Source organism: Ochotona curzoniae, unplaced genomic scaffold (genome assembly GCF_017591425.1).
Source record: "Ochotona curzoniae isolate NIBS_2020 unplaced genomic scaffold, NIBS_Ocur_1.0 contig_3432, whole genome shotgun sequence".
In the NCBI taxonomy this organism is placed as follows: domain Eukaryota; kingdom Metazoa; phylum Chordata; class Mammalia; order Lagomorpha; family Ochotonidae; genus Ochotona; species Ochotona curzoniae.
This window is the reverse complement of record NW_024465859.1, coordinates 11,505,703-11,533,102: the sequence shown is the minus strand read 5'-3', so window position 1 is coordinate 11,533,102 and position 27,400 is coordinate 11,505,703. Positions and strand designations below refer to the sequence as shown.

The 27,400-nt window shown below is 49.2% G+C and overlaps 2 protein-coding genes across 4 annotated transcripts in view; both read left to right on the top strand.

The window, feature by feature from the left end:
• FBXO3 (F-box protein 3) overlaps nt 1-1,817 on the top strand; it is a 44,097-nt gene extending 42,280 nt beyond the window's left edge. For both annotated transcript variants that reach the window (XM_040980069.1, XM_040980067.1), the window contains one exon: nt 63-1,817. In XM_040980069.1, coding sequence (XP_040836003.1) covers nt 63-233 — 171 coding nt within the window. In that variant the 3' untranslated portion in view covers nt 234-1,817. The remainder of the gene's footprint in view (nt 1-62) is intronic.
• A 6,854-nt stretch (nt 1,818-8,671) lies between these two features.
• Nucleotides 8,672-27,113, top strand: CD59 (CD59 molecule (CD59 blood group)). 2 transcript variants are annotated; one of them, XM_040980066.1, is made up of 4 exons: nt 8,672-8,749; nt 18,124-18,208; nt 21,561-21,662; nt 26,773-27,113. In XM_040980066.1, exons 2-4 carry the CDS (start codon nt 18,133-18,135, stop codon nt 26,976-26,978), a joined length of 384 nt encoding a protein of 127 aa, XP_040836000.1. In that variant the 5' UTR covers nt 8,672-8,749; nt 18,124-18,132; the 3' UTR covers nt 26,979-27,113. The 2 variants fall into 2 exon arrangements, with proteins under 2 accessions (XP_040836000.1, XP_040835999.1); XM_040980065.1 differs by lacking the exon at nt 8,672-8,749 and adding an exon at nt 10,559-10,701.
• The last annotated feature ends 287 nt before the right edge of the window (nt 27,114-27,400 follow it).

Here is a 27,400-nt window from a genome sequence, read left to right as displayed (position 1 = left end):
TAACTATTTTTGAAAAACTACTGGGCTCTCTTCTTATCAAAAGATTATTTTCTTCTTTCAAGGAAATGGGTCCTGATGAATATGAAGAGATGGAAGAAGAGGAGGAGGGAGAGGAGGAAGAAGACGATGACGATTCAGCTGACGTGGATGAGTCAGAAGATGATGAGGAGGAGAGACAGAGGAGAGTGTTCGACGTTCCCATCCGCAGACGCCGCTGTTCGCGCCTCTTTTAGCCAGCCCTGTGCCCACAGAGGCACTGGGTGGTCTCGTCACACCTCAGGCGTGCTCAGCATGTAGCAGGGACACCGCCCGGGCCTGGGTTCCAGGCCACGCTGCAGTGGGCACTGCATCGCTCTGGTTTGCTCTGTGTTTTTGAGGTAGAAGAGGAAATAGGATTTTTTTCTGCCTCTTTCAGAGTTCGTGGGAGAGTAGTTCTCTAGCCAACGGACACACAGTTCTTTATTTTTCAGATATTTTATATTTACGGAAGTACGGAAGTGGGGAGGAAATTGTTTTTGAATATAGATTTGCGATGTAGCAGAAATACCTATACAAGGATAGAGAAGAGTTGATGAATGAGAGAATCTGTGATAAGACTTCTTACAGTTGTAAGTTATTTGGAAATGAACAAAATTTGTAATTAGGCTCATCCATTCTAGCAAATAACATTTTGTATTCATAGGGAGCTGATCAAATAACTTACATGCTAGTGGTGTGTCCTTTAGACAATCCTTGAATTTAAAGTCTCTCACTAAGACCTTGAATTTAAAGTTTTCATCACCACAATCTTGAGTTTAAAGTCCTTTATCAGATTATTCAAAAATGCATTTTTGAGATGCAGTGTTAAAGTATGTAGTATGTTGTTTATTAACAAAAGACTTCATGATGTCTCCTGTAGTCTAGATGTGTAAATACTATTTCTGTCTTGTTTCTCTTTTCTACACTTGACTTTGTGACAAGTGAATGAATTTTATGTAGGATTGAATGTTTTCCTGAAACATGGATTTTTTTTTCATATTTATATAATTGAGAGTTTGGAATGAAATCCTTAAAGTGTCAAAAGTTCAACATTTTAAAAGTTCTGATCCTGTATTTTATATGATTGCCTATTTTCCATAAACTAATATTATCATTACGCTTAAAAGACAGAAGGTAGAACTGATACTCATTGTCTTGTTGCCGTCCTGCGGCAGATCTGCCTCAGGTCATCTCCTGGCTGACTGGCCTGCTCGTCCCTCCTGGGGGCTCCACTCTTGTGTAAAGAAACCTGGAGGAGGAGGAAGCGGGATTCAGGGTTGTGGAGCACCGTCGTGCCCTGCATGATGGTGTTTCAGTTGACCTTGACCACATACACACTGGAGGATGGCAGCTACCTGATACAGCTCATGTTGACCTTCCTTGTCTCTAGGCTGCGTCCTTTGTCCGTGTGCTTGACTTAGCCCAGAGTTTCATCAGCACCACTAATTGTACAAAACCCAATGTTACTATTTCCAGTAAGAAGTCATGGTGAGCAGCTAACCTAGAAATGGGATTCAAGGCTATTAATGGATGGGGCTTGTCACCTGTCAGGCGCGACTATTGTCCCCTCGTCATGATTTTGAAGAACCAGAACCAAGTGCCGGGAGCTGTGGAAGGATCTGCTTCATAGGAGGCAGTAAGATGAGCAAGAACTCCGGAAGGGCCTGCCTCTAACAGAGGGATCTGGAGACTGAAGGCCACATAGACGGACTCCCTCTCAGCACCGTGACAGTCATGGCCAAAACAAAGCCAAGACTAGACCTGACAGCCATATTAAATTTACCACTGGCTCTGGGTAGTACAAGTGATTTGTGAATTATTACTGCATAATATGAAAGGGTGGCAAGTCTTCAAGTACTCATGTGAAGGTGGAGGAAGGAATTTTTGGAAACTAGATAAACAGTGCATGGAAATTATTTGTCAGCAAAATATCATCTAGGTTTGCATAAGTATACTGTGTAATGGCTACACAACAATGAAATTGCCTAACAAAAGTTTATTTAATAAGGTCTTTCACAGTCCTGTCCTGTCCATAACAAATTCTGCTATGTCTTTCCATTTTAAAAAATCAATTTATTTTAATTTAGATTGCTGTAGCAAAATACTTAGTCTGGCTAATTAGATACGCATTACTTAGAGTTCTGGAGGCTACAAGGCCTAAATTCAAGGCAGCAGCAGCAGACTGGGGGGTCTGGTAAAGGTCTGCTCTCCTGCTTCACAATGGCCTCAGGGAGATAGAAGCAGCAAACGCAACTCCCTCAGGCCTCAGGAAGGGACCCCAAGGCCAACTGTGAGGGTCCCATCCTTATTACCTAATCATCCCATATTGAATTTTTCAGAGAACACACTCAGTTCCTAGCACCAGCCACTTATTTTTTTTAAAGCCAAACATTTAAAAAAAAAAAAAGTGTAATTGAAAATTCACTAATGGTGGTAATTGAACTGGCGCCAAGATCGTTTTCTTTTGTGTTTCTTCTCTTTCTTTTCTTTTCTTTCCCACCTTTCTCTTTTCTAGATGAACTCTGTTTCCAGGGTGCTCATAATATACACTGTCTCCCCTTGCAAACCCATCCAGCTCTGGCTTTTCACGGTGCTCCAAGTTTGCACATCCCCCTCATTAGAACTTTTGTTCTCCTTATATGTTATATGAGTGATATCTAGTTCATCTCAAGGAATGGCTGTTGATAATGGCCTTGTGCTTAAATTCATTGGCAAGGATGCTTACGAATGCATAAGAGGGGCTGCCACTGTGGCGTAGTGATTAAGATACTATCTTAATGCTGCATCCCATATGGGTGCTGTTTTTTTGGTTTTTGTTGTTTTTTGGTTTTTTGAGGCTGTTCTACATATTTTTTTAAAAGTTTTTTTTTTTATTGGAAAGAGAGGAAGATCTTTCTGATGATTCACTCCAGAAGTGGCTGTAACAGCCAGAGCAGAGCCATTCTGAAGCAAGGAGCCAGGAGCCTCCCGGTCTCCCACATGGGTGCAGGGTCCCCAGACTTTGGGCCGTCCTCAACTGCTTTCCCAGGCCACAAGCAGGGAGCTGGCTGGGAAGCGGGCTACCAGGATTAGAACCAGCACCCACCCATATGGGATCCCGGAGCCTGCAAGGCAAGGAGTTTAACCACTAGGCTACCATGCCAGGTCCCACAGGCTGTCCTACTTCAGATCCAGCTTCCTGCCGATGTGCCTGGGAAGCAGTGGAAGATGGCCCAAGTGCGTGAGTTCTTGCACCATGTGAGAGACCGGGAGAAGCTTGTGGCCTTGGTCTGCCCAGTGCTGGCTGCTGGTACCATCTGGGGAATGAACCTGTAGGTACAAGGACTCTGGCTTTCCCCTCTCTCTGTGATGTTGTTGCCTTTCAAATAAATCTCTCTTTTTATAAAAGATTATTTCACTTTATTAAAAGGCAGATTTACAGATAGAAGGATAAACAGAGAGCTCTTCCATCTGCAGGTTTACTTCCCAAATCCCTGCAACAGCTGGAGCTGAGCTGATCTGAAACCAGGAGCTTCTTCTGGAACATGAGTGCAGGTTCCCAAGGTTGGGTCGCCATCTGGCAGCTTTCCCAGGCCATGAGCAGGGAGCTGGATCAGAAGTAGAACAGTAGGGTACGAACCCCATATGCGTTGCCGTTGCTTCTAGGTGAAGGATTAGCCAGTTGAGCCATTGCGCCAGCCCCATAAAAAAAAATCTTGAAAAACCAGCAACAGCAAAACAAACTTGCCCGAATCAGAATACTGATGGAACAAACACCATTTCTGGCAGTGAGGTCCTTTAGAATACCTTTAAAAAGAAAGATTTGTTTTTCTTGAAAAGTCAGATATACAGAGAGGAGGAAAGACAGAAAGGAATATCTTCTGTCTGGTAATTCACTCTCCAAGCGGCCACCACGGCCAGAACTGCACCCATCCAAAGCCAGGAGCCCAGAGCTGCTTCCAGCTCTCCCACGCAGGTTCAGGGTCCCAAAGCTTTGGGCCATCCTCAACTGCTTTCCCAGACCACAGCAGGGAGCTGGATGGGAAGCAGGGCTGCTGGGATTAGAACTGGTACCCATATCGTATCCTGGCACATTCAAGGCAAGGACTTTAGCCACTAGGCTACCACGCCAAGCCCAGAATACCATTTATTTTTAACTGTTGTCTAAAGTCCCAGATGAGACAGATACTAGAGTTTATTTTGTGAAGAGTCAGAGGTGAGTAGTTCAGGATTGGAATCTTATCAGAGGTGTCATGAGCATTGCAGGTTCATTCAGTGATTTTCGTTCTGCAAACTTAGCACAAGAGTCATTGAGTTATTTTTATTTGAAAGACACAGCAAGAGGGAAAAAGATCTAGCTCCTAGTTGACTCCGGGATGGCCAAAGTGGTCAGGTCTGAGCCAGGACAAAGCCAGGAACAAGGGATTCCTTCTGGGACTCCCACCGCCGTTCCAGACGCGCTGGCAGGAGCTGGTTTGGCAGTGGCACTCTGATATGGGTTGTTGGCATCACATGCAGTGGCTTAACTCGGCATTCAGCACTGGCCCTATCCTAAGACTGCTTTCAAAGGTCACCCACCCCATCGCTGCAAGCTACAGATGCACTGTAATTCAAGAAGGATGGTAAAAGAAGGGGAAAATGACGTGGCAAACAACAATATGAAGCACAAGTACAAGTAGCTAGGTGTCTAGCAGTCACACTGGGGAGCGTAACTGGGGAAGTGCTAACGCTGGACCTGGAATGAAGGAATCGTGCTGCCAGTCGCTATAGGCCTGAATTAGGGCAGGGGCAATCGTGGTGGAGCGAAGAGGGCATGGAACTGAGAGATCCAAATGGTAAAGTAAGCACAAGATGGTGACGTGGAAGGAGATGCAAGAAATCCCAACTATCCCCTGCCTGCACCCTCTAGGGGCCTAGTCCTGCCCACATGCCCCAAGGTCACTGAGTGTGAGGCGAGCAGTGTCCTTTGGCCACAAGAACCACCGGGGACAAGTTGGTGAAGAATGTCCCTTTATTCAGCCCAAGTTCCAGGTTTGTAAAGGTTTAAGAAAAGGGAAGGTAAGAGGGCATTTTCAGGCAGTCCCTTCACCCAGTAATGACACTGTGATTGGATGAAAGGTGCACCCAATCCTGTTGACTTTCCAGTTACCCCAGAGGTCTCATTCTGTAAGCAGGGTTGGAACACCTTCAGCCAGGGCAGACAAGCTCTAGGTCTTGCCCACTGGGCAGCAGGCAGAGACCTGGGGGTGATTTCCCACATCTCTCCCCTCTACTTTTTGAACAAATTCTACCACCATGACTTCCACCAAAATGGATGGCCCTTGGACCCAGCAGAGTGGCTTAGTGGCTAAAGTCCTCACCTTGAATACACTGGGATCCCATATGGCACCAGTTCTAATCCTGAAAGCCCCACTGCCCATCCAGCTCCCTGCTTGTAACCTAGGAAAGCAGTCAAAAACAGCCCAAGGACTTGGGACCCTGCACCCTTGTGAGAGACCCGGAGGAGGCTCCTGGCTTCGGATTGGCTCAGCTCCCACCGTTAGAGTCGCTGGGGGAGTGAACTATCATACAGAAGATCTTCCTCTGTCTCTCCTCCTCTTTGAATATCTGACTTTGCAATACAAATAAATAAATCTTAAACCAAAAAGGGTGGGGGGGGGGGCGGGAACAGCTATTTGCTGTCCTGCAGCAATGGACTTGGTGTACAGAGCCTGAAATTAACACATGTGAATTACCATCTCGGTGAGCTAGCCGAAATTTATTAGTGACATCAGACTTTCATAGATTGAGAGTCACATAGGATAAAGGAGGAGGTATTGAGCTTAGGTTGTTCTCATAAACCTTTCTACCAAACCCAGCAATTGTTTCTACACCCTTGTTTGGAACCATCCTTTGGTTTGTATATCCCACCAAGTGTTCTCATTCAAATGACATCCATTCAGTTTTCATATAAATGATATCCAATCAGTTATACAAATGGTATCCAATCAGTTGTTCTCATGCAAATGTTATGCTATCAATTGTAATCGCTTTGCTGTCCTTCTAGAATCACAATGTCCTTCTACAGATGGCCTTATATCCTGTGATTCAAAGGTTTTCGTATAACATTTGAAGGCAAAATTTAACTTAAGAACATCAATTGTTACAGCATCATGTGGCAGGCAGAATGCCTGTCACAACAATGTTAAATCTTGTTGCTATTAAGTCCAATTTCTGTTGGAAGGTCAGTCCTGTGGGTCTATAAGTCGTTGACCTAGTTTTGAGTCCCAAGGACACAGGTGGTCAGCACGGTTATGTTGATCACATCCTTAAAGTTCAGATGATGCAGTTCAAGGACAGCATAGATGTTGAAGCTGCAGCCCTTATACTCACAAGCTATAGATCATGCCCACCAGGTAACATGCAGAGACCCACACCCCCCAATTTCCAGCCTTACTTGAGAAGACCCATCCATCATTGGACAGGACCTCTGATGTGTGCCAACACTCTGTGGGCTAGGGATGGTTAGCGTGGTGGTTAGGGTGCAGGATCACATGCCGGAGGCCTGGGTTAGAGAGCCTGTCTCTGGCTCCTGACTCCAGCTTCCCACTGATGCAACCATGAGTTCCCTGTCCCTGCCTTCAACTGCAGGTTAGCCGTGGCTATTGTGGACATTCTGGGAGTATACCACCAGAAGAAAACCTGAGGGCCTGTACTTTTTGAACATAAAAGACAGGGGCAAGAGTTCAACCTTGGCGGCTCAGGTGACAACAGCCCTCTGCAGTGGTAGCGATCTGCTTCCGGAGAGTACCAGGGCCAGGTCAGACCCAGTGCCCGGGACTCGGCTCATGGGCACCGTCGCCACATGGTGAGCGAGTTCTGGCTGCTGGGAGGCCAGAGAGATTTCTCCCACCATGGTGAGTACACCATGAAGAAATCCTGGAACAAGATTAAGGCTTCTGGCCATGCCCTGCAACCACCACCTTGTGGCAGCAGGAAACGAGGGGTGGGAGTTTGACCTTGGCGACTCGGTTGGCAGCAGCCCTCCGCAGTGGTGGCGATCTGCTTCTGCAGAGTACCTGGGTCAGGTCGGACCCAACGCCCAGGACTCAGCCCATGTGCACCATCGCGGTGAGCAAGTCCTAGGCTTTGGGTGACCAGTACATCCATTTGGTGCCAGGCTCTGCCTGTTGGCCACCTGGCGGCGAGAGCTCTGGGGTTTTTAGGGTATGTAATTGCTGCCTAGGGACATCCAGGGATAAGGCCAGTGTGAGTGTAGTTGAGGGATTAATTCTGCATGATTTCTAGTGATGGGGTCACTGAACTTACTTGCAAGTATGGGACTGAGATCTGAGGGTTTGGAGGTGAGAGTCCATAAGTTCTATTTGGGCCAGACCGATTCACCAACCCACATGGGAATCCTGAGATGAGCTATTAGCATAGAGCATCACTGACTGCCACACACCAGTCCACATGAAAGCTATGAATGGGGGCCTGTCTGGCAGGGCTGGGTACCAGCACCTGACTGAGTGTTGGAACAGGGGATGGGTTACACTTGGCAGGGTCAAGACACTAACCAACACATGAGAGAAGCAGATCTGGGATTAGATTCCCTGAGGGAAGTGTGGGCCCAACCCTGTAGAAATACAAGTCCTGTTGGTTAGAGTTGGGGTGGTGATGGGCTGAGCTAGATGTGATCATGGAACCTGCCATCACTTATAGGTAAAGGAACCAACAACAGCCTGGGCAGGTTAAGGCAGCAGCACCCAAATGTGCATCCCTAAACAGGATATGGGGTGGAGCTGCAACTGGGAGGGGGCGGACTGGGCAGGGCTGAGCAAACCTTAGCTCACAAGGAAGAATGGAAATCAGGCTGGAGCTAAGCTCTTACACAGACTGATCTGCATGAGCTAGGGATGCTAAGCCACAGCATCTAAGACAAAGGCCAAGCTAGGGGGCTATGCCAGGCTGGGTCAGAGCAACCACTGGCATGCACGCAATCTATGGCTGGAAACAGGCCTGACTGGGGAGCTAAGGGGACACCTTAACTGGGCTGGGGTTCCAACTGGTGAGTGCAGGGCTAAATGGGGGCTACGTTCTGGTCTGGATATGGATGCAGTCTCCCTTGGCACAAGTGTGTACTGGGACTGGAAAACCAGGCCAGCCAGACTCCAGCACCATCTGGTGCTCTGGAGGACCAGAGTAGATGTGAGATGGAATAGGTTAGGTCTCTTCTCCTACTGAGCCATGTGTGAGCCATATGTGGGTATGGACGAGCCTTGGCTGGGCTGAAACATCCAACAGTAAGGACCAGAATGGGTTGAAGGCCAGTCAGGAAAGGCCACTGTTCCTTCTAGGACAAGAGGTGAACTGAGTAGGGCTGGCTCATGGAACCACCGGTATGCGCGAGATCTGGCACTGGGAGAGGTTCTGATGGAGGAGCCTGGGCAACTCCTCTGGCAGGACACAGTCTCCGTAGGTGAATGCAAGAACCACAAAAGGAGCAGCCGAAGGGTAACCAGGCCAGGGAACCGCGGGTAGTTCCTTATTTGCAGGGTGCCAGGAACTTTCCGTTCCCGGGAGTTTTAAGGTGTTCTCGGCCGGGAGCCTGAGGTGGGGGGTCTGGGTGGATCCAGCCCGGAGCCGGGATCCAGCCGGACGCCGCTGGGGGTGTGGCCCGCGCCGGGAGGAGGCGGAGCCACAGCGGCGAGGCGCTGGAGACCCCCCTCCAGGCTGCACGCCGAGGGGAGACGCGGGACCCCGGCGCCGGCAGGTAACGCTGGCCCGCTGCACGGTGCAGCCGCGCGTGCTGCTCCCGGGGGCTGCGGGGCTGCGGGGCTGCGGGGCTGCGGGGCTGCGTGCGCTCCTCTGTCCGCTCCTGTGCGCGCCCTCACGCCGCCCGGGCTCCCGAGGCCTTGGTGCTTCAGCGGAGGGCGGCCATCTCGGCCGGAGCACTCCGCTCCGCGGTGACTTTCATCACCTGGGGAGGGTGCGATGGTCTCCGCGCTCGGGGGTTGTGCGCGCCTCCACCTCGGGCGCAGCTCGGCACTCGGAGAAGGCGCGCCAGGCGCAAAAGGGTTAACTTGGCCCCCTCTTGCCTGGAAGTGCGCTGGGACCTTTGCGAGGCGGCTGTCACGGGCTTCGTGGGCTGGCTTGGGCCACGCCCTGCATGCTGGCTCCCGATCGGTCAGTCGCCAAAACACCAGCCTGTGGTTTTCATGATGGCACAGGTGCTCCACTTGATGCCGCGTGTTCGTCATGTTCTTTCTTGTTTTTAAATTTAAAAAAAAAAAATGTTTTTTATTTGAGAGGAAGAGAGAGATTTTCTTTATCACCTACTAGTTCGCCCTTCCTCCGCCTCGCCCCCACAAATAGCCACAAGAGCCAGGGCTGGGCTAAGGGGGAGCCAGGAGCCTGGAGTTCCACCTGGGTCTCCCACGATTGTGCTGCAGGGGCCCAAATACTTGCACTAGCACCTGTTGCTACTTCCTGGGGTGCACTGGACCGGAAGAGGAGGCAGTTAGGCATGCCTTTACAGGATGCCCTCTCCCAAGTGGGACCCCAGCTCGTTTTTGTAGGGAAATTGGGAGGACTCCCTGAAATCGCTGGAGCGTTGGGCCTGGCACCTGCCCGAGGTAAGGCACACAAGGGTGATGACTGTTACTATTCCAGGCTCCCTGGGATCAGCGGGTTTCAGGTTCTGCGCTGGGGGTATATTACTCATGCTGCTGCAGTGGGAGCCAGGCAGGCCGGTCACACCACACCCCTGAAACTTGTTTAAGGGCTTGTTGCCAATGGGGATGGTAAAAGAAAGCAGTGGAGTGCAGAACAGAACCAGGAGACTGGCCGTTCCTCTCTTAAGGACTTGGGGTTGAGAGGTGCATGGGCAGCTGCTGACCCTGTTTTATTGTTTTGATTGGTTGGCCTTGGGAACCAGCTTGTTTTCTGTAATGGAGGAGGTAGCCTGCTGGAAGGGAGATCCAGGGATAAGGTCTTGCCTGGTTGAGCACGGCCTCCCAGTTCCTGCAAAGCTCTCACAATGGAGGTCCCTGGAGATGGGAAGGAGGCCGCTCCCATAACTGTGACTTCCAGAGTAGGGGGATGATTTGTTGTCAAAGGGAAAGGTGTGTGTATGTGTTTGTGCGCGTATGTGTGCTGGAGCCAGGGGCCTGCTGAAGTCTCCATCCACCTAGGGCTGGGGGCTTAGTCTCACATAAACCTCCAAATGTTGGTATGCAGGGAAAGCAGCACTTGCTGAAACGTGGCCATTTGCAGCCTGAGAATGATTTCAGTAGAGCAAAGGGGAGGTGACCTCTGACCTGATGCAAACCAAACATTCCTGAAGCTTGCAGCCTGGCTTGTCACCCTGGAAGGCGACCAGCTGCTCAGCTTTGCTAGAGAGGACATGGCACTCTGTTAAGTGGCAGGTAGCTGGCTGTTTCTGGTGCCAATCCAAGGGAGGGGCCCTTCCATTGTGATGGTTTGCTGCCCCTGCCTTCTGATGCGATGAGCACTTTGAATGGCCTGACCTTGGTTTGGGCAGCCTTAATCCTGGACTGCAGCAGGCATTGTGTGTGTCCAGATGACACGGACTTCCAAGTGCCAGGGTCCCAACACAGCCAGCACTGGGTGATGTTAAGCCACTTTGCGTGTTGCCAGTCCCTGATGAATAGAATCAAGATTCGAGCAGTATGGCTTCAAGACTCTGCTGTTGCCTTGGGACAGGTAATTTCCTCCCCAGGTTTTGAAAATCAGCATGTTGGGGCGTTGACATTTGTGTTTTGTTTTTTTAAAGGCAGAGAGATGAGGAGCTGGTGTCTTGCTGCTTCGTGCTTCACACTGAGCTCCTAACAGTCCTGGGTTCAGGAGCCTGTAATTCAGTCCATGCTTCCCAAGCAAGTGCCAGGGACCCAACTACTAGAGCCGTCACCCACTGCCTCCCAGGGTGCATGTCAGCAGGCGGGAGGAAGCTGCAGCTCAGGCCCAGGCACGTACATGGCCTGGAGGAGTCCCAGGCAGTCCCTTAACCACAGGCCAAACACCCACTCCTGAGGTCTTATTTTTGAGGATGTATCAGGGCTTGCACTCCCTCAGCCCTGGGCTGCCAGGAGGAGGAACCATGGTGTCAGGCAGCTGCACCCCTCGTGCACACACTGCCGGTGCACAGTCTGCTCTGCTTGCCTCTTCAGCTTATTGTATTTCTTAAGTTGAATTCACAAGCAGTCCACCTGCACAGGGCTTCATAGCTCAGCTCTCGGGACTGGATTTAAGGGCTGTTAGGCCTATTCAGATCTGAGACTGCAGTAGGATTTACATTAGTATCTCGAAATTGTTACTACCGTTTATTTGAGAAGCAGGAAACATGCCCAAGCACCCAATCCACTGATTCTCCCCTCAGCTGCCTGTGACAGGTCAGAAACCCTGTCTCCCACGGGAGTGGCAGGGCCTCCAGTACTTGGCTTCCTCCCACTGTCTTCCATCGTGTACCGTCAATAGGAAGTAGAACTCAGAGCAGACCTGGGAACCCAGGCACTCGGAGGTGGGATGAGGGCATGGCCCTGTTCTGCCTTCCACAGTTGTCCTTCTCAACAGGAGGCAGAGGTGAGCTGTACTTGATTGCAGTGTTGTATTACTTACTGTTGCTGTGGCAAGAACACCTTGCGCAGCAACTGGCTGGTTGCCCTCTACATGGAGGCAAACGGGAACTAGGACGTCCCTGAGGGAGTGCACCCAGTGATGTCGTCACATGAGCTGTTAAAAACAGAAGTGGCTCCTGACTATTTAATCAGAACCAACAGCTTCTTTTACAACCCTTTGGAAGAGATGCTTGCAACCCTTGGTAAGGTAGTGTTGCCCTTGGGCCAGGTCACCGACCAAGGCAGTGGTTCTTAGTGCATGCTGAGAATGCTAGGAATGCACGTTCTCAGGCCAGCACCAGAACTTTTGAATTGTTACCATAGGGGGTGGGGGTGGGAGAACCAATAGTGCCTTTAAGCCTCTTGGAGTTGCTTCCCCAGGAATGCAAGGATCATGAGAGCTAAATCGCAGTGATTCGGTAGTCATTGTAGCCTTGTGTCTGCCATCTGCTCATCCAGATTGTGGTAGAAATGACTGGGAGGTCAGAGGTAGAGCCTGAACCTGCTAAGCAAGGAATGGAGGCAGAGTCTAGCAACTTGATATGGAAATGTCTCAAGCCCTCCCATGGGCCAATAAGGAAATGAAGACACAGGGAAGTTTGGTGTAAGTAGCAGGTGTAAGAAGTCTCCCCTTCCTACCCCTACCTCCCTGAATCCATCCTGAAATAAGGAGGTGGCAGCTCTTCTAAATAGGGTACTCTGTTTTTGTTATTTGAAATAATGTGTGGATAACCTTGACTATTTACTTATTCCTATATGAAGGGCCTATTTAGAGACTGTTTAAAAGGAGTGTATTTACTTAATTGCTTGTTTGTTTTAAAAGGCAGAATGATGGGGTAGCAGAGGGAAGATCTTCCATCCATTGGTTCATGTCCCCAAATGTCTGCAGGAGCTGCGGCCGGACCAGGCTGAAGCTAGGGACCTAGCGCTCTGCCCGGGGTTCTTGAGCCATCATCTTAGCCTCCTAAGTGCATTACCAGGAAGTTGGATTAGAAACCAGGTAGCTGGGGACTGTACCAGCACTCCATAATAGGAAGTGGGACTCCCCAGGGACTTCATTAAAGTATTCATTTATTTAAAAGATTTATCCATTTTTATTGAGAAGTCAGATCTACAGAAAGATTCTCCATCTGCTGATTCACTTCCCAAGTGGTCGCAATGGCCGGAGCTGAGCCGATCCGAAGACAGGAGCTTCTTCCTCCAGGTCTCCCACACAGGTGCAGGGTCCCAAAGCTTTGGGCCATCCTTGACTGCTTTCTCAGGCCACAGGCAGGGAGCTGGATGGGAAGTGAAGCAGTCAGGATTAGAACTGGCACCTATATGGGATCCCGGCAGTGAGCAAGGCAAGGACTTTAGTCGCTAGGCTACTGCACTTTTGAGTCAATTTAGGAGACATTCAGGAAAACCTATTCTTTCTGCAAAAGCCTGGCTGAGTTTTTGTAAGCCTAGATGACACTTTCCGGCAAGCTCTCTCCTCTTACTCTGAGTGGCTTCTGGCTGTTGTGAGTAATGCAGTCCACCCTCCAAGGAGACGGGCTTGTCACTGCCCGCCTTCCTGGTGACTAACGGCACTGTGTTCTTTGGAGGAACTGGAGATCTGCGCAGGAGCAGTGTGTTGGAGCAGTCCTAGGAACGAGCCTACCGTTTCTTCTTTTTTAAAATGACGATGCTGTGTGTATTTCAAGACTTGCTTATTTATCTAAAAGGCAGAGTGACAGACAGATAGGTCAAAGCCAGAAGCCTGGAACTCCACCCAAGTGGGCCTGCGGTTTTCCCAGGTACATCAACAGAAAGTTGGGATCTGAACCGATGCTCACGTGGGGCTCCAGCATCACAGGTAGCAGCTTAACTCACTGTGCCACAATGCCAGCCCCACAAACCCACTGTATTAATGAGTCCTGACATGTATAGAAAAAGAGGGTTGTTGATAGCTTTTGAGTGTCTTTTGTTTCAGCCCCATCCTGTTCACCTTCAGCTGTGGACATTGTTCTTGACAGAGGAGTATGTTTTAGTTTAGGGACAAGTTTTAAGCCATAAGGTTGAGTCTTAATTTTGAATTTCTGAAAATGACTTACTGAAAGATCAGTGATATGTTGAAAATAAGAAACGTTAGCAATGTGTTGATTTACCTGATATTTCTGATTGTAAGAGTAATACTGGCCCAGGCACATTAGTCTAGCAGCTAAAGTCCTTGCCTTGCACACGCTGGGATCCCATATAGGCACCGGTTCTAATCTCAGTAGCTGCACCTCCCTTTAAGCTCCCTGCCTGTGGCCTGGGAAAGCAGTCAAAGATGGCCCAAAGCCTTGGGACCCTGCAGCCACGTGGGAGACCCAGAAGTGGCTCTGGGCTCCTAGCTTCTGATTGGCTCAGCTCTATCTGGTGCATCTGCTTGGGAAGTTAATTATCAGATGCGAGATCTTCCTCTCTGTCTGTCCTCCTCTCTGTATATCTGACTTTGCAATAAAAAGGAAATCTTAAAAAAAAAGAAAATAACACAAAAGTAATATTGAGTTTGTTAAATAATATTTGAGGGGAAAGTGGTAAAAGAATAAAGGATCATAAACAGGGAAAATCAAATAATCCTGCTTCGTGAGCATTAGTTATTGGCAACATTTTGAGACATCTCTAAAATAGCCTTAAGAGTCTGCTGTTTCCCATTCAGCCTCCCTCCTCCCCACGCGCCACAAAAATCTCATGTTGTTCAGATTTGGGGAGTGATGAACAAAGCCCAGTCTTGTGCTCCCAGCAGCTGGGTCCTGCCTTCGTGCCCTCCTGCTCCCCTACAGCCCTAACATAAAACCAGCCCCAGCAACGCCAAGTCAATCTTCTACCCTGAAGCTGACACTAGACACTCCCAATTCCACCCAGATTATAGCCGCAGGCCACCTTGGGCAAGGAACCCGCTATCTCCCCTACTCATCCAACCCCCAGTGCTTATCTAGGCTCCTCATCCTTCACCCCCACACCCCATCCCTGCCCTTGACCTGCCTTGCCCAAATGCTTCTTCCTTCTGGCTGCTGTTTTTCAAGTGCAGATTGGGCTGGGAAATATGCACGCGCGTCCCTCTGCAGGTTTGCTGGGTGTGGAGGTCAGAGGATTGTAGCAATGCATGGCAGAAGCAGAACAATTCAAGAGCTGTTCAGAAGCTACTGTGCCCGACCTGAAGGCCTGCTCACAGGGCTGGCCTCGCTTGCGTAGCAGGCCAGTTCTTCTGATGCATTTTGTCTCAGAGTAGTTCTGTGTCAGGACCCTGTGTGTGCAATATCAGTGTTACGGACATCATGGACATTCCAAGGGAAGTTTCTTGGGGCTAACACGAGGTTCTCTCCCACCGCAAAAGCTGACGTAACAGCCCTTTTCAACTTATGGAAAGAGCTGCCCTTCCGGCCTGGGGCTCTCAGTCAGCATCCTCTTCCTCTTGCGCTCTTACACACTCAAGCCTTCCACTGCATCCTTGAGGCTGCATGAGAGTGAGTGTGGGAAGCCAAACGCGGGGCTGCTAGAGCTCCCTGGCTGGCTAGAGCGAGCGGGGGTGGGCAGGAGCAGGCTGGAGCTTCTACAAATGCCAGAGAGAAGCTACTGGGACCTTACTCAGGAGGAATGGCCCAGTAAGCCTGGGTTTCTGATGTGTGGAGGGTGGCTGCTTTCCCCAGGGGCGGATCGATTAGCAGCTGAGTTTCAGAAGCCAGTCTTTGACTTTTTCTTCTTGCCAGTCTCCCTGCCTGCTTCATCAGCCAGATGCAGAGGACCTCAGGGAACTCGCAACAGCTGTGGCAAACACCCCAGGAGCTCTGGTCGCCTGACATCTGTCCTTGCTGGAGGGGTACCCTGGGTCATGGAGAGCTCCCATCTCCCTATTTCAGGAGAAGCTTAGGAGACTTGCAGATGTCGGGGACAGTGGGGGGAGGGGGACACTGTGTTTTTGAAGATTTGTTTATCTTTACTTGAAAGAGTTATAGCGAGAAGAGAGACACAGAAAGAACGCTCTTCCATCCACTGGTTTGCTCTCTGAATGGCCTCAATGACCAGAGCTAAGCCAGTCTGAAGCTTGGAGCCAGAAGCTTCTTCTGGGTCTCCCATGTGGATGCAGGGGCCCAAGGACTTGGGCCATTTTCTGCTTTCCTGGGCCATAAACAGGGAACCTGGATAAGAAATGGAGCGGCTGGTTTGTAAAACAGCCCCAGCAGGAGGCTTAAGATGTTAAACTGAGGGCCCGGCGCGGTGGCGCAGTGGTTGAGGTCCTCGCCTTGCATGCCCGGGATCCCATATGGGCGCCGGTTCTAGTCCCGGCAGCCCCGCTTCCCTTCCAGCTCCCTGCCTGTGGCCCGAGAAAGCAGTCGAGGACGGCCCAGATTTTGGGACCCTGCACCCGCGTGGGAGACTCGGAGGAGACTCCTGGCTTCGGATCCGCATAGTATCGGCCGTTGCGCTCACTTAGGGAGTGAATCATCGGACGGAAGATCTTCCTCTCTGTCTCTCCTCTCTGTATATCCGCCTTTCCAATAAAAAAATAATAAAAATAAATCTTTAAAAAAAAAAAAGAAAAAGATGTTAAACTGAGACCATCCAGGCCTGCTGAGGTCTAGGTCACAGCAGCATTGCCCACCAATTTCCTGATTAAGAGACCACCAATGGGGAACATCTTACCTGTAGGTTCCCGCCCAACCAGGAGGGGTCAGGGAATGCTTAAAATCCCAAGACCCTTCCAAAGACCCCTTTGGTGTCTCTCTCCCCTTTCGAGAGGCACCCCACCTCCTGGCTTTCTCTCCGGAGGTGCTTTCCCTTCCCTCTTCCTTCCTGCTAACCTGGTCCCTTCGCAAAGAAACTTTGCTGTCTGCAACAGATTCCTGGCTTTTTATTTCTAGACTAAGCTGAGGAAAGAACCCACCGGGCTTTTCTGGTAGCTGCCTGCTTTTCCCAGTCTGACTCCTCACACATTACCACCTCATGCATGGTGCTAAACTAAGGAGACGTTGTGAAAGTGAGCGCTTGCCATCAGGTTACCTAGAATCACTCCCCCACTTCAAGAAGAACGACGAGGATGGGAGGGAGAGTTGTGAGTGTCCTGAGCTTTCACCACCTGTCATGCTTCCGACTGTGTGCTGGCATAGCCCCCCAAATCACCCATCTGGGGCATTCTGTTGCAGAGTGTGAGAGATCACACCAGACACAAGTGTAGGATGTTAGGAGTCTTTATTGGCTAAGCTGATGACATCAGCTCCCACTACACTCCAGGAACCAATGCACCGGGCTGCCAAAGTCAGTGGCTTTTAAGCTCTCATTCTCCAATCAACTTGAAAGCCGTGCAGTACAAAGTTTCCATGCATTCCATTAACAAAGTGGTGGAAGTCCAGAAGGGAGCTGCCAGTTTTCCTGTAGCTCATTAACCTAATGTGGCACAGTGGGAGGCAGAGTGGAGCCACTGTCAATTAACCTGAAAGGCAGGAATCAGGAGGGCAAGGAACCTCTTGAGTGAACTTGAATGGTGCGGAGGTAGACAAGGCACAGGAGGCAGGGCGCAGAACCGTGCTGTCAATTTACTTGGCAAGCAGGTGCTAGTTAATGAAGGGGTTGCACCCTTTCACAAAACCACTTAGTGGCTGGCCCAAGAAGGGCCTCCTACTCAGCCAGAGGCTCAGCTGGGTGCCAGCTGAGTGCAGCTGACAGATGCTCTTTGTATTCACAAGCGTTCCTGTTGGGAACCATAGTGCTGTTTCTGCCACTTCATACTCATGAACACTGGCACCTGTCAGGACAGTTCGTTCAGGGGTCCTTAGGGGCTGTAGGTGACAGCCTGGGCACGGGAGGGCCCTTCCAGGCTCCGGGCTCAATGAGCTTCCCCCCCCCCCCATAGTTGCCCCCTGAAAAACTTAAGTGTTTTTACTTGCTTGGCTGAGGAGCTGCGTGAACTCCTGACAGTCTATGTGACACCTGGCAGGTCACGTAGGCAGAGCACTCCTCAGGAAGGAGACCCCAGGTGTGCTTGTTAGATAAGAATTACTCATGGCCCTATAGCTCACCAGTTTGTATTATTTGAAAGTTGCTTGCTTCAAACCCACCAATAGAAGCCTGCCAACTTGCTCTTTTTAAGTTAACAGTTAAACTGACCAATAATTGTGAGGAATTGGCCTGAAGTGCATAAAAACCCCGTGCTGTTCAACCTCGCCCCTTTATTTCTTGTGGTCCTTCTGCTGCAGCCTTGGCTGCTGCCATCCCTCCCGCAGCCTTGCTGGGCTGGGGTCACGGCTAGGAGCCTAGGCCAGTCTGAATAAACTGCCCTTTTGTGCTTGCATCTACTTCAGACCCCTGATGATTTTCTGGGGATCTCAAAGTCTGAGCACAACACCCCCCTAGCAGTACAGATGGCTGGCCTATGGGTTTCCTGTGATCTCTCTGTCAGCTGACTCCATCTTGACACTTCCTGGACCTACCTTGGCCTTGCAGCTGTCCGCTTCGAAGCTGGCAGCCCTTGCTCACCTCATCACAGCCTGTCTTGTCCTTCCTCCAGGGACTGTGGATGTTCACAATGGCTAGCAGAGCTCCGCTTGTCCTGTTCAGGTTCCTGTTCCTGCTGGCCGTCTTCTACAGTTCAGGTGAGTGACCCTGAGGCCCTAGACTGTGACCCAAGGGCACATGGGCTGCCTCAGGCCAGGGTGACCTCAGGAACACCAAGCCCGTCTCTGTTGCTGCCCCATTGCTCTAGTGGACCCAGCTTTGGCTCTTTTGCCCTCTGCTGGTAGAAGCCCAAGGTCATGTGACAGCACCTTCATACTTTGGGGTCTTACCCTGATTTGGGGAAAGAGGGCCGCTTTATGCCAAGAACATAGGGCAATCAGCAGGTTAAAGGTCACCCTTCTTACCAGTGGATACCGTCCTTAGGGTATTGTCCAGGGCTACGCAGCTTGCTCACTTAGCCCCTTCAGCTCTGAGACTTCCCCTGTGCTGTGCTGACAGTGGTGATGGCAGCCACAGTGATGGCCAGTGGCAGCTGAGGCTCTCAGTACTGTGTGCCAGTCACTAACACTGAGCAACCCAGCAGGTAACAGGGTTGAGGCCCAGAGAAATTGATTAGTTCCTGAGAAGTGAGATCCCCCAATATGGCCCCAGGCAGTCTGGCCCCAGGCAGTCTGACCCCAGGGTGCCTGGTTTTCACTAACTCCTGGCCATCTCCTGGGCTACCCTTCCCTTGGATCCTGGAGGAAGCCACCCTGAGGCTCAGCCATGGGATTTTCTGCCCTAGTCAGGTCAGTACAACTTTTCGGTCACTTTTGTAGTTTGTTTATTTTTTGGGTGTGTGCCTGAGGACAATAGGGAGCAGCGAGAAGGGAAGCAGCAGGACCGTGAACAGAAAGAATCTGTGGGGTTGCTACCTGTTGCAGAGGCCAGAGGCTAGCTGTACTAAACAAAGCCTGTCTTCCAACAGCCTTCCCCGCTGTGGGAGAGGCTACTGTTGCCCATTTTCTTGAAGATTCTAGAGAGAGCTTAACCACTGTCCATGCTCAGGATGTGTGCACCTGCTTGCTGTGGGACTTGTGTGGAGCCCTGTTTACCAGGTGAAAAGCCCAGGCTGTGGTGTTAGAACCAGGGGCCAGCCCTTGGACTCCCCAGACCCATGCCTGCTTTAGCTACCGTGTTCTTGCATGAGATTTCATGTCTCATCTTTGGAAATGTCTTCCACACGGGTAGCTGCTGCCAAGCACAGCGCAGCGCAGCCCCCAGGATGCACCGCAGAAAAGCAGAGCTCCACGCAGCAGCAAGGCCCCCTCCAGCCTTTCTCAGCCTTTCTCCATCACAGGCATGAATCCCAACTCCTCTTTTTCTCACTGTTGTTAGAAAGACAGAAAAAGAAAAATGGTAGCAAAACCTGACAAAGTCCTAAGAATTTGATGGGGCCCAGTAGTGGTTTTCTCAGTTAGGGAGCTGGAGCCTGTTGCTTCTGATTGCTTAATGACCTCTGCTGGGCTGCAGCTGCCCCTGCCCCGGGGGTTAAAGCAGTAAGCTGCTTCCTCTCGCCCCCAGGGGTTAAAGGTGTCAGCTGCTTTTTTCTTCTTCTTCTTTTTTCACATTTAAAGATATTTTATTTTGTTTTATGATACAGTTCCATAGGCTCTGGGGTTACCTGTGCCCTTCCCCAAGGTCCCTCTCCACCCACCCACCCCAGTGATTTCCCCTCTAGTTTTATAATAGGTGTTCTTCGTGAACCATCGTAAGTCTGCCATGCTGTTATTGAAGTGTTTCCCGACAATGCAGGCATGGACAATGTCTGGGAGTCCATTGTCTCACTGTTAGGATACTTTGAGTTCTTTCACTGGGAGTCCATCTTTGGTCTGTACTCACAGAGACATACAACACTTTGTCTCCATATCTGAACGTATCAGTCCCCGTCACACTTCCATGACATATCCCCTAAAATACAGAACCAGTGAGCACAGTCCACACCAGGGGGAAAGTAGTGAATTTTCATCAACATGAAGTTAACAAACATGCTACAAAAACACTAATGTGTCAGGGGTCAGAGGAGTCAGCTGCTGGCTCAGCGACAGTACCTGAGCAGGGGACAGACAGCTCAGTGATGATGTCTTACCTCAGAGGGCGCCAATTTTATTTATTTAATTGTATGTATTGAATGGGAGTGAGAGAAATCTGTTCGCTGATTCACTCCCCACATGCACGCAGCAGCAACCGAGGCAGGCCAAAGCCAGGAACTCCCCAAGGGCCTGGAGCCATCATCTGCTGGCTCCTAAAGGGCACATTGGCAGGAAGCTAAGCAGGATTACAAGTGGAGGAGGGTCTCAAACCCAGGCACTTGGAGATGCCAGGTGGTGGCTTAACCCTTTGCACCACAACTCCCACCCCTCACAGAACATCATCTGTGAGGACTGAGTAACAGCTTGGGTTTAAACCAAGGATTTGTGTATCTACAAAACGTAGATTCTTATATAAGTAATGAGAGAAAACAAATTTCTCTGAGTTTTCAGTCAACAAAATTCACAATGTAGAAGCCAGCATGGTGGCTCAACAGGCTGGTCCTTCACCTTGTGGTGCCAAAATTAGCCAGTTCGTGTCCTGGCTGCTCCACTTCTAATCCAGCTCCTTGCTGCTGGCCTGGTGGAGCAGCAGAGGATGGCTCAAGTCCTTGGGCCCCTGCACCCACGTGGGAGACCCAGAGGAGGCTCCTGGCTTTGGATTGGCTCAGCTCCAGCCGTTACAGCCATTTGGGGAGTGACCCAGTAGATAGAAGATCTTTCTCTCTGTTTTTCCTTCTCTCTGTAAATCTGCCTTTTCACGAAAAATATATCTTTAAAAAATTTCACAATGTAATAATTAAGCACAAATATATACATTCTATTATTAAGAACCACAATTCTTTTTTCAGGGGATAAAAAATTTTGCTTAATTGGTGTTTTAACTGGATGCTCCATGTCAAATCAGCTGCAGGTGTCCATATTCTAATACTGATATGTAATGAGATTTGCTGTATTTCATTATTTAAAATGTCTTTCCACACAAACAACGACTACTGGGTACTGATTATTATTATTAGTCCTCGTGGGAATCAGCTTGTTTTGCATGTTCGTTGCTGGGCAAGCTCTCATGGATTTCACTTACTTCATTGTCTTGATGTTTTCCTTTCAATGAATACATCAACACATTACCAAGCAATCATTAGGAGGAAATGTCTTCGTTACTCCATTAGTGGATTTTGAAATGTGGATATTCCCTTTACAACTGTATCATCAAGGTCCAGAAAATGTTGCTGGGACAATAGTGGAGGCTTAGAAATCTCTAACCAGTCCAGGTATGTGTGGAGCTGGAAGCTCCGCATGGGCTGCTGTCCGTGGCCACTTCTTGGAGTCTTGGAGATGCTGGCTTCTGCTCTGCTGCCAAGGGAGCAGGTCAGGGCTTGGTTGCTCAGATCCTGACAGCCTTTCTTCTTGATTCTAGATTGCACACTGAAGTGTTACCATTGTGAATCCCCGTCCCCTAACTGTTCCACAATCGTCAACTGTACACCCAACCTCGATGCGTGTCTCAATTCCACCAGTGGTAAGCACCTCTCCCCTTTGCTGTGTCTCAAGTCCAATGGCTTGAGGAAAGTGTGGAGAAGACTGCCATTCTCGCACTCAGTGGACTGGTGTCCAACAAACAACAGCTGTCATTCCTCAGGACCAGTTAGGTTATTGGACACGAATTTAATGTTTCTTAGTTGCCACTTACTCCCACTTGAACTTTGAGGAGGCAGAGACAGCTTAAAGCAATGGGCTGAGGTCAAGTAACACACTCAGGATCTGAACTGGGCAACCTGATTTGCAGTAGCACACCACCACCACCCTCCCACACTTTTAAGCACCTCCTGTGTGCCAGAGCCTGGGGACCTGGGCATGCAGATGGGAAGACAGGTCACGGGTGTCAGTTAGGACAAAGGCCTGTGTGGCTGTCCCAGGTAACCTATGGCTCTTGCTGCGTGGGATCCATGCAGGGTACCCAGGGTCCTGAGCGGGACTCTAGCTGAGCTCACAGGACAAACAGCGCCCAGGAGGACCAAAAAAAGGCACAGATGATCCTGAGAGAAGTGACAGGAGGTCCAAAGGCTCAGGGGTCCCAAAACACAAGGTGCTCATGAATGGGGGTGCCAGAGGGGAGAGCTGCGTTTTCCATGTTGGCAGGCCTGAGGAATCTGCACCTCTGTGAACCACGTTAGAACAGAATTTAGGAAATGATAGGGAAGAAAGTGAAAACGCGCTCCCTGCTGCCTTGATGCAGTTCTGAGCTGCATCGGTGTGTGTCAGGATGGTGACGAGGAGTGACAATCGCAGGGCAAGCTCAGTGTACAAGTGAAACCCCCCAGGCTTCCCATCTCAGGTAAAAACTCTCCTGTACTATGCACCACGAACTCTCCCAGTGTCCACACCAAGGTTGGGGGCACGCGGCAGATGAACTTGTAGAAGGCTTGGGAGATGCCCAAGTTCAGAAAAACCTACAAAAAACAAAAGGTTGATTTTTCCCAGAAAGGACAAATTCCTCCATAAATAAAAACAAAGTCGCATTAAGCTGTGTACAAAATAAGGCGTATCTGAGAATCTGGACTTGAATTCCTGGTAACATTTGGTTTGTGGGCAAAGCCCTTGTACTGGTGGGGGGCCGTCCCTCTGTCCTCCTGCAGGACCCTGCTGACCCACTGTTGATGGGGAATGCACATTGTTGCCCTTGCAGAGAACAGTGTCATTCACTCTGCAAGCATCTGGCCACCAGTCATCCTATGCAAATGCTGAAGGCCTGGTTTGTCACATTGACCACCTGCTTGTCTGAGACCTCCCACTTCCAACTTCCAAATGAGAGAACAAGGCGAGGAATGGAATGATTGTCACAGGAGCATTTAAGGACTCTGCCCTCTGCCTTGCCCCTGGCTGGTTCTTCCCATCCTTGTGTGTTTCTCCTGTGTGATGTGCTGATGTGCGTGATGGATAGTGAGATCTGGGAGGGGAAGGAAGTTAATCAGACCTGAGATTTTTTTCCCAGCTCTGGAATCCTGTAGTTTCTTACCTGAATTGTTAACTTATATGTCGTAAAGGTACAATGAGACACATCTACAGTGTCCAAAAAACAGTGGCCAAAATTCACAGCACAGTGACACCGGACTGCCAGAGAGGAGGTAGAGTCATAGGAACTCAGACTCCTCAGCGGCAGGAGTGCAAAGAAGTTCAGCCGCTCTGGATGGCAGTTCACTCTTAAGGAATAGATTTAAAAACAAAATAGGCCAGGCCTGGTGTTTTAGCCTAGTGGCTAAATTCCTCACCTTGCATGTGCTGGGATCCCACATGGGCACCAGTTCTAATCCTGGCAGCCCTGCTTCCCATCCAGATCCCTACTTGTGGTCTGGGAAAGCAGTTGAGGATGGCCCAAAGCCTTGGGACTCTGCACCCACATGGGAGACTCGGAAGAGGCTCCTGGCTTTGAATTGGCTCAGCTCTGGCCTTTGCAGCTGCTTGGAGAGTGAATCAATGGATGGAAGATTTTTCTCTCTGTCTCTCCTCTTCTCTGTATATCTGCTTTTCCAATAAAAATAGAATAAATATTAAAAATATATATAGGTTATGTGAGTCTTAAACATTTCTCTTCTCTCCGATATAAATCCCAGGGCTTCAGCCACACTTAGGGGACCACTGGTTTTTAGCCACATTAAATGTACGTAGAGTCCTGGACTAGCTCCCAGTGGCAGTGCTGAGCGGCTGTTGCTGCAGTAACAGTCCAAGTGGGAAACAGTTAAGGGTGCTTAGCACAATTGGAGGCTGTTGCTTTAGGTAGATGCCAGCTGAGTCTTTAGAAAGAGTGGAGAGGGTATGCCAAACAGAGAGAACCTGTAAGAACGTCCTTTTGTTTGGGTGATCCTGATGCTGGCTTGGGAAAAAGGTCATCATCCTGAGGTTGCTTTTCAAGTAGGCTCATTCAAGGAAAGTGCTTGGCATGCTGTTAGACATTCAGAAATGATTCGCTGACAACAGTGTTAATGAACTGTAATCTATTCTCCCCAAGAGAATTAGGCTTCTCTGGTTAAATCTCTAGGGACTTTAAATGTTTCCCAGGTTCCAGTACTTAGTATTCCATAAAGCAGTACACTTTCCTGTTCAATAGAAGCCTCAGAACCTTATCAGAAGCATCTGCTTGGAGTTAGGACTTGAGCCCACTCTGGGGGGCAGTTACACGTGGAGTTCAAGCTAAGAAGCCTTTTGTTCCAAGTCAGGAACAGAATGAGCTAAATCAGTTATGAGTCATAAGAAGGGAACCAAGCATCCCTGTTATTTTTCTTTATGTAAGATTTAAAAAAAACTCTTTCAGGGTGAGGAGCACATCTGCTGGCAACTGTATAGCCCCGATATTGGGCATGCAGTTGGCACACAGATGTTACCAAGAATGCCCGGTGGGTTCTTTCCTCAGCTCAGTATAAAAATAAAAAGGCAATAATTTGTTGCAGACAAAAAAGTTTCTTTGCGAAGGGACCAGGTGAGCAGGGAAGGGCAGGGGAAAGGGAAGACACCTCCGGAGAGAAACACTTGTTATTTCGCATTTTCTTGGCCTCAGCCGTCCTAGTAGGTGTGAAGAAATGTCTCATTGTAATTTTGATTTGCATTTTTCTAATGAGCAATGGCATTGAGTGTCTTTTCACGTACTATTGCCCATTTATGTAACTTCTTTGTAAAGGTATCTATAAAGGCCTGTTGGCCATTTTTAATGAGGGCAACTTGGCTTATTGTGGAGTTGCAAGAGTTTTGTACGCTCTGGATACTAAATTCTTGTCTGGCAAAAAATGTTCTCATATTCTATGATTTGTCTTTTTATTTTTTCATTAGTGTCCGTTGAAATACAAAAGTTTTAAATTTGGGGCCTGGCATGATTGCCTAGCGGCTAGAGTCCTCACCTTGCATCAGCTGCAATCTTCAAAACAAAACAAGGCTAGGTAATTTATCTAAGATCCAAACAATACAGAAGATATAAATGAGTTGGACTTTATTAAAATTTAAAACTTTCATGATTCCTTATGAAGGACTATACTATTGTAACAAAATGGGAAAAATCTGACAGGGGAGTGGGGGTTTGGGAGAGAATCCCAGCCTATACAAAAATGTACCACATAATTCAAAATTCAAATAAAAATATTTTTAAAAATTTAAAAGATTCTTTTTATTTTTTTAAACAAAGATTTATTTATTTATTGGAAAGTCAGATATACAGAGAGGAGGAGAGACAGAGAAGAAGCTCCTCTGTCCGATGACTCACTGCCCAATCATTCACAACAGCCAGAGCTGAACCGATCCACAGTCAGGAGCCAGGAACTTTTTCCCGGATCCCACATGGGTGCAGGGTCCCAAAGCTTTGGGCCATCCTCAACTGCTTTCCCAGGCCACAAGCAGGGAGCTGGATGGGAAGTGGAACTGCTGGGATTAGAACCAGTGCCCATATGGGATCCCGGGGCATTCAAGGTGAGGACTTTAGCCGCTAGGCCATGCCGCCGGGCCCTAAAAAATTCTTTAGATGGATCTTGGACAATTACCTAGCCTTTTTTTTTTTTTTGGTAAGATTTATTTATTTATTATTAGAAAGTTAGATTTTGGGCCCAGAGTGGTAGCCTAGTGGCTAAAGTTCTCGCTTTATAAACACTGGGATCCCATGTGGGCACCAGTTCTAATCCCGGCAGCTTCACTTCCCATCCAGCTCCCTGCTTGTGGCCTGGGAAAGCAGTAGAGGATGGCTCAAAGCCTGGGGACCCTGCACCTGAGTGGGAGACCCGGAAGAAGTTCCTGGCACCTGGCTTTGGATCGGCTCAGCACAGGTCATTGTGGCCACTTGGGGAATGAACCATTGGACAGAAGATCTTCCTCTCTGTCTCTCCTTCTCTCTGTATATCTAACTTTCTAATAAAAAATAAATCTTAAAAAAAAAAAGTCAGATTTTACAGAAAAAGGGAGGCAGAAAGATCTGTCTGTTGGTTCACTCCCCAAGTAGCCGCAATGGCCAGAGCTGAGCTGATCTGAAGCCAGGAACCAGGAGCTTCTTCTGGGTCTCCCACACAGGTGCAGGGTCCCAAGGCTTTGGGACGTTCTCGATTGCTTTCCTAGACCACAGGCAGGGAGTTGGGTGGGAAATGGAGCAGCTGGGATACAAACCGGTACCCGGATAGGATCCTGGCACATGCAGGGGAAGGACTTCAGCCACTAAGCTGCTGCAGTGGGCCTGTAAACACCTGAATTAGCAGAACATTTTCTCAGTTTCTTGCTGTACACATAGTACTACAGTACAGTTTCTGAGGATTTGTCTTTACCTGTTTTGCAAATGATTTCAAAGGTAAATTCTAAGACACAAAATTTCCCTGTGCATCAATAGTGTAAGTCTGTTGTTGTCCCCTCCCTACACACACACACACACACACACACACACAACCCAGACCGGCTTTGATGCGATTTTGGTTGTAGGGAAAGTCCACGTTGAAGTCAATCAGCATTTACTTATGTCCCTCCGTACTATAGAACCTGGGCGGACGATCCTGGGCGGAGGATTCTGTTTCCTTTGTGTAAGATCTAAGAAGTGGAACTGAGAATGCGAAGGCAGGTGCAAACCTTGACCCACATGCTTTCTTACTCTGTATGTCTGTCTCTTCCAGGACCACGAATCTACAGACGGTGCTGGCGATTCCAGGATTGCAATTTTGAATTCATTTCTGAGAGATTACAGGAGAACTCATTAAAGTATGAGTGCTGCCAAAAGGACCTGTGTAACAGTAACAGAAATGATGGGACAACCTTATCAGAGCTGACCATGCTGCTGGTGGCTCCGGTGCTGACAGCCACCGGGCACCTTTATGTCTAAGTCAACACCAAGAGGGCTGCTTCTAAACTGTCCCCTGCCCTTAGAGTCTCCATTTTCTTGTTGCTGTATGCCATAATCTACAATTGCTCTACCTGTTTGCTGTTGGGAAAGAATAAAATGAACTTGAGCAACTTAGACAAAAGAGAGATGAACCTGAAGGGGCATTGGAGATGGTATGGTCCCTGGGTGTGGAACAGGCCGGCTTGGGGGAAGAAGTTTCAGAACAGAGCTGGTGCTATTTATGCTACTTGCACCTGCTTCCTCTTTGCTCTTTGCGGAGCTGGCTTTGCGGCCACAGCTGGAGCAGCTTCTCTGCAGCCCCCACACATTCCCTGCTCTTGGTCCATGAATGTAATTAGCTGCCTGACCAGCAGAAGTTCAAGGGGCAAGCCAGGGGTAGATTGTCTTCACTGGTAAACATG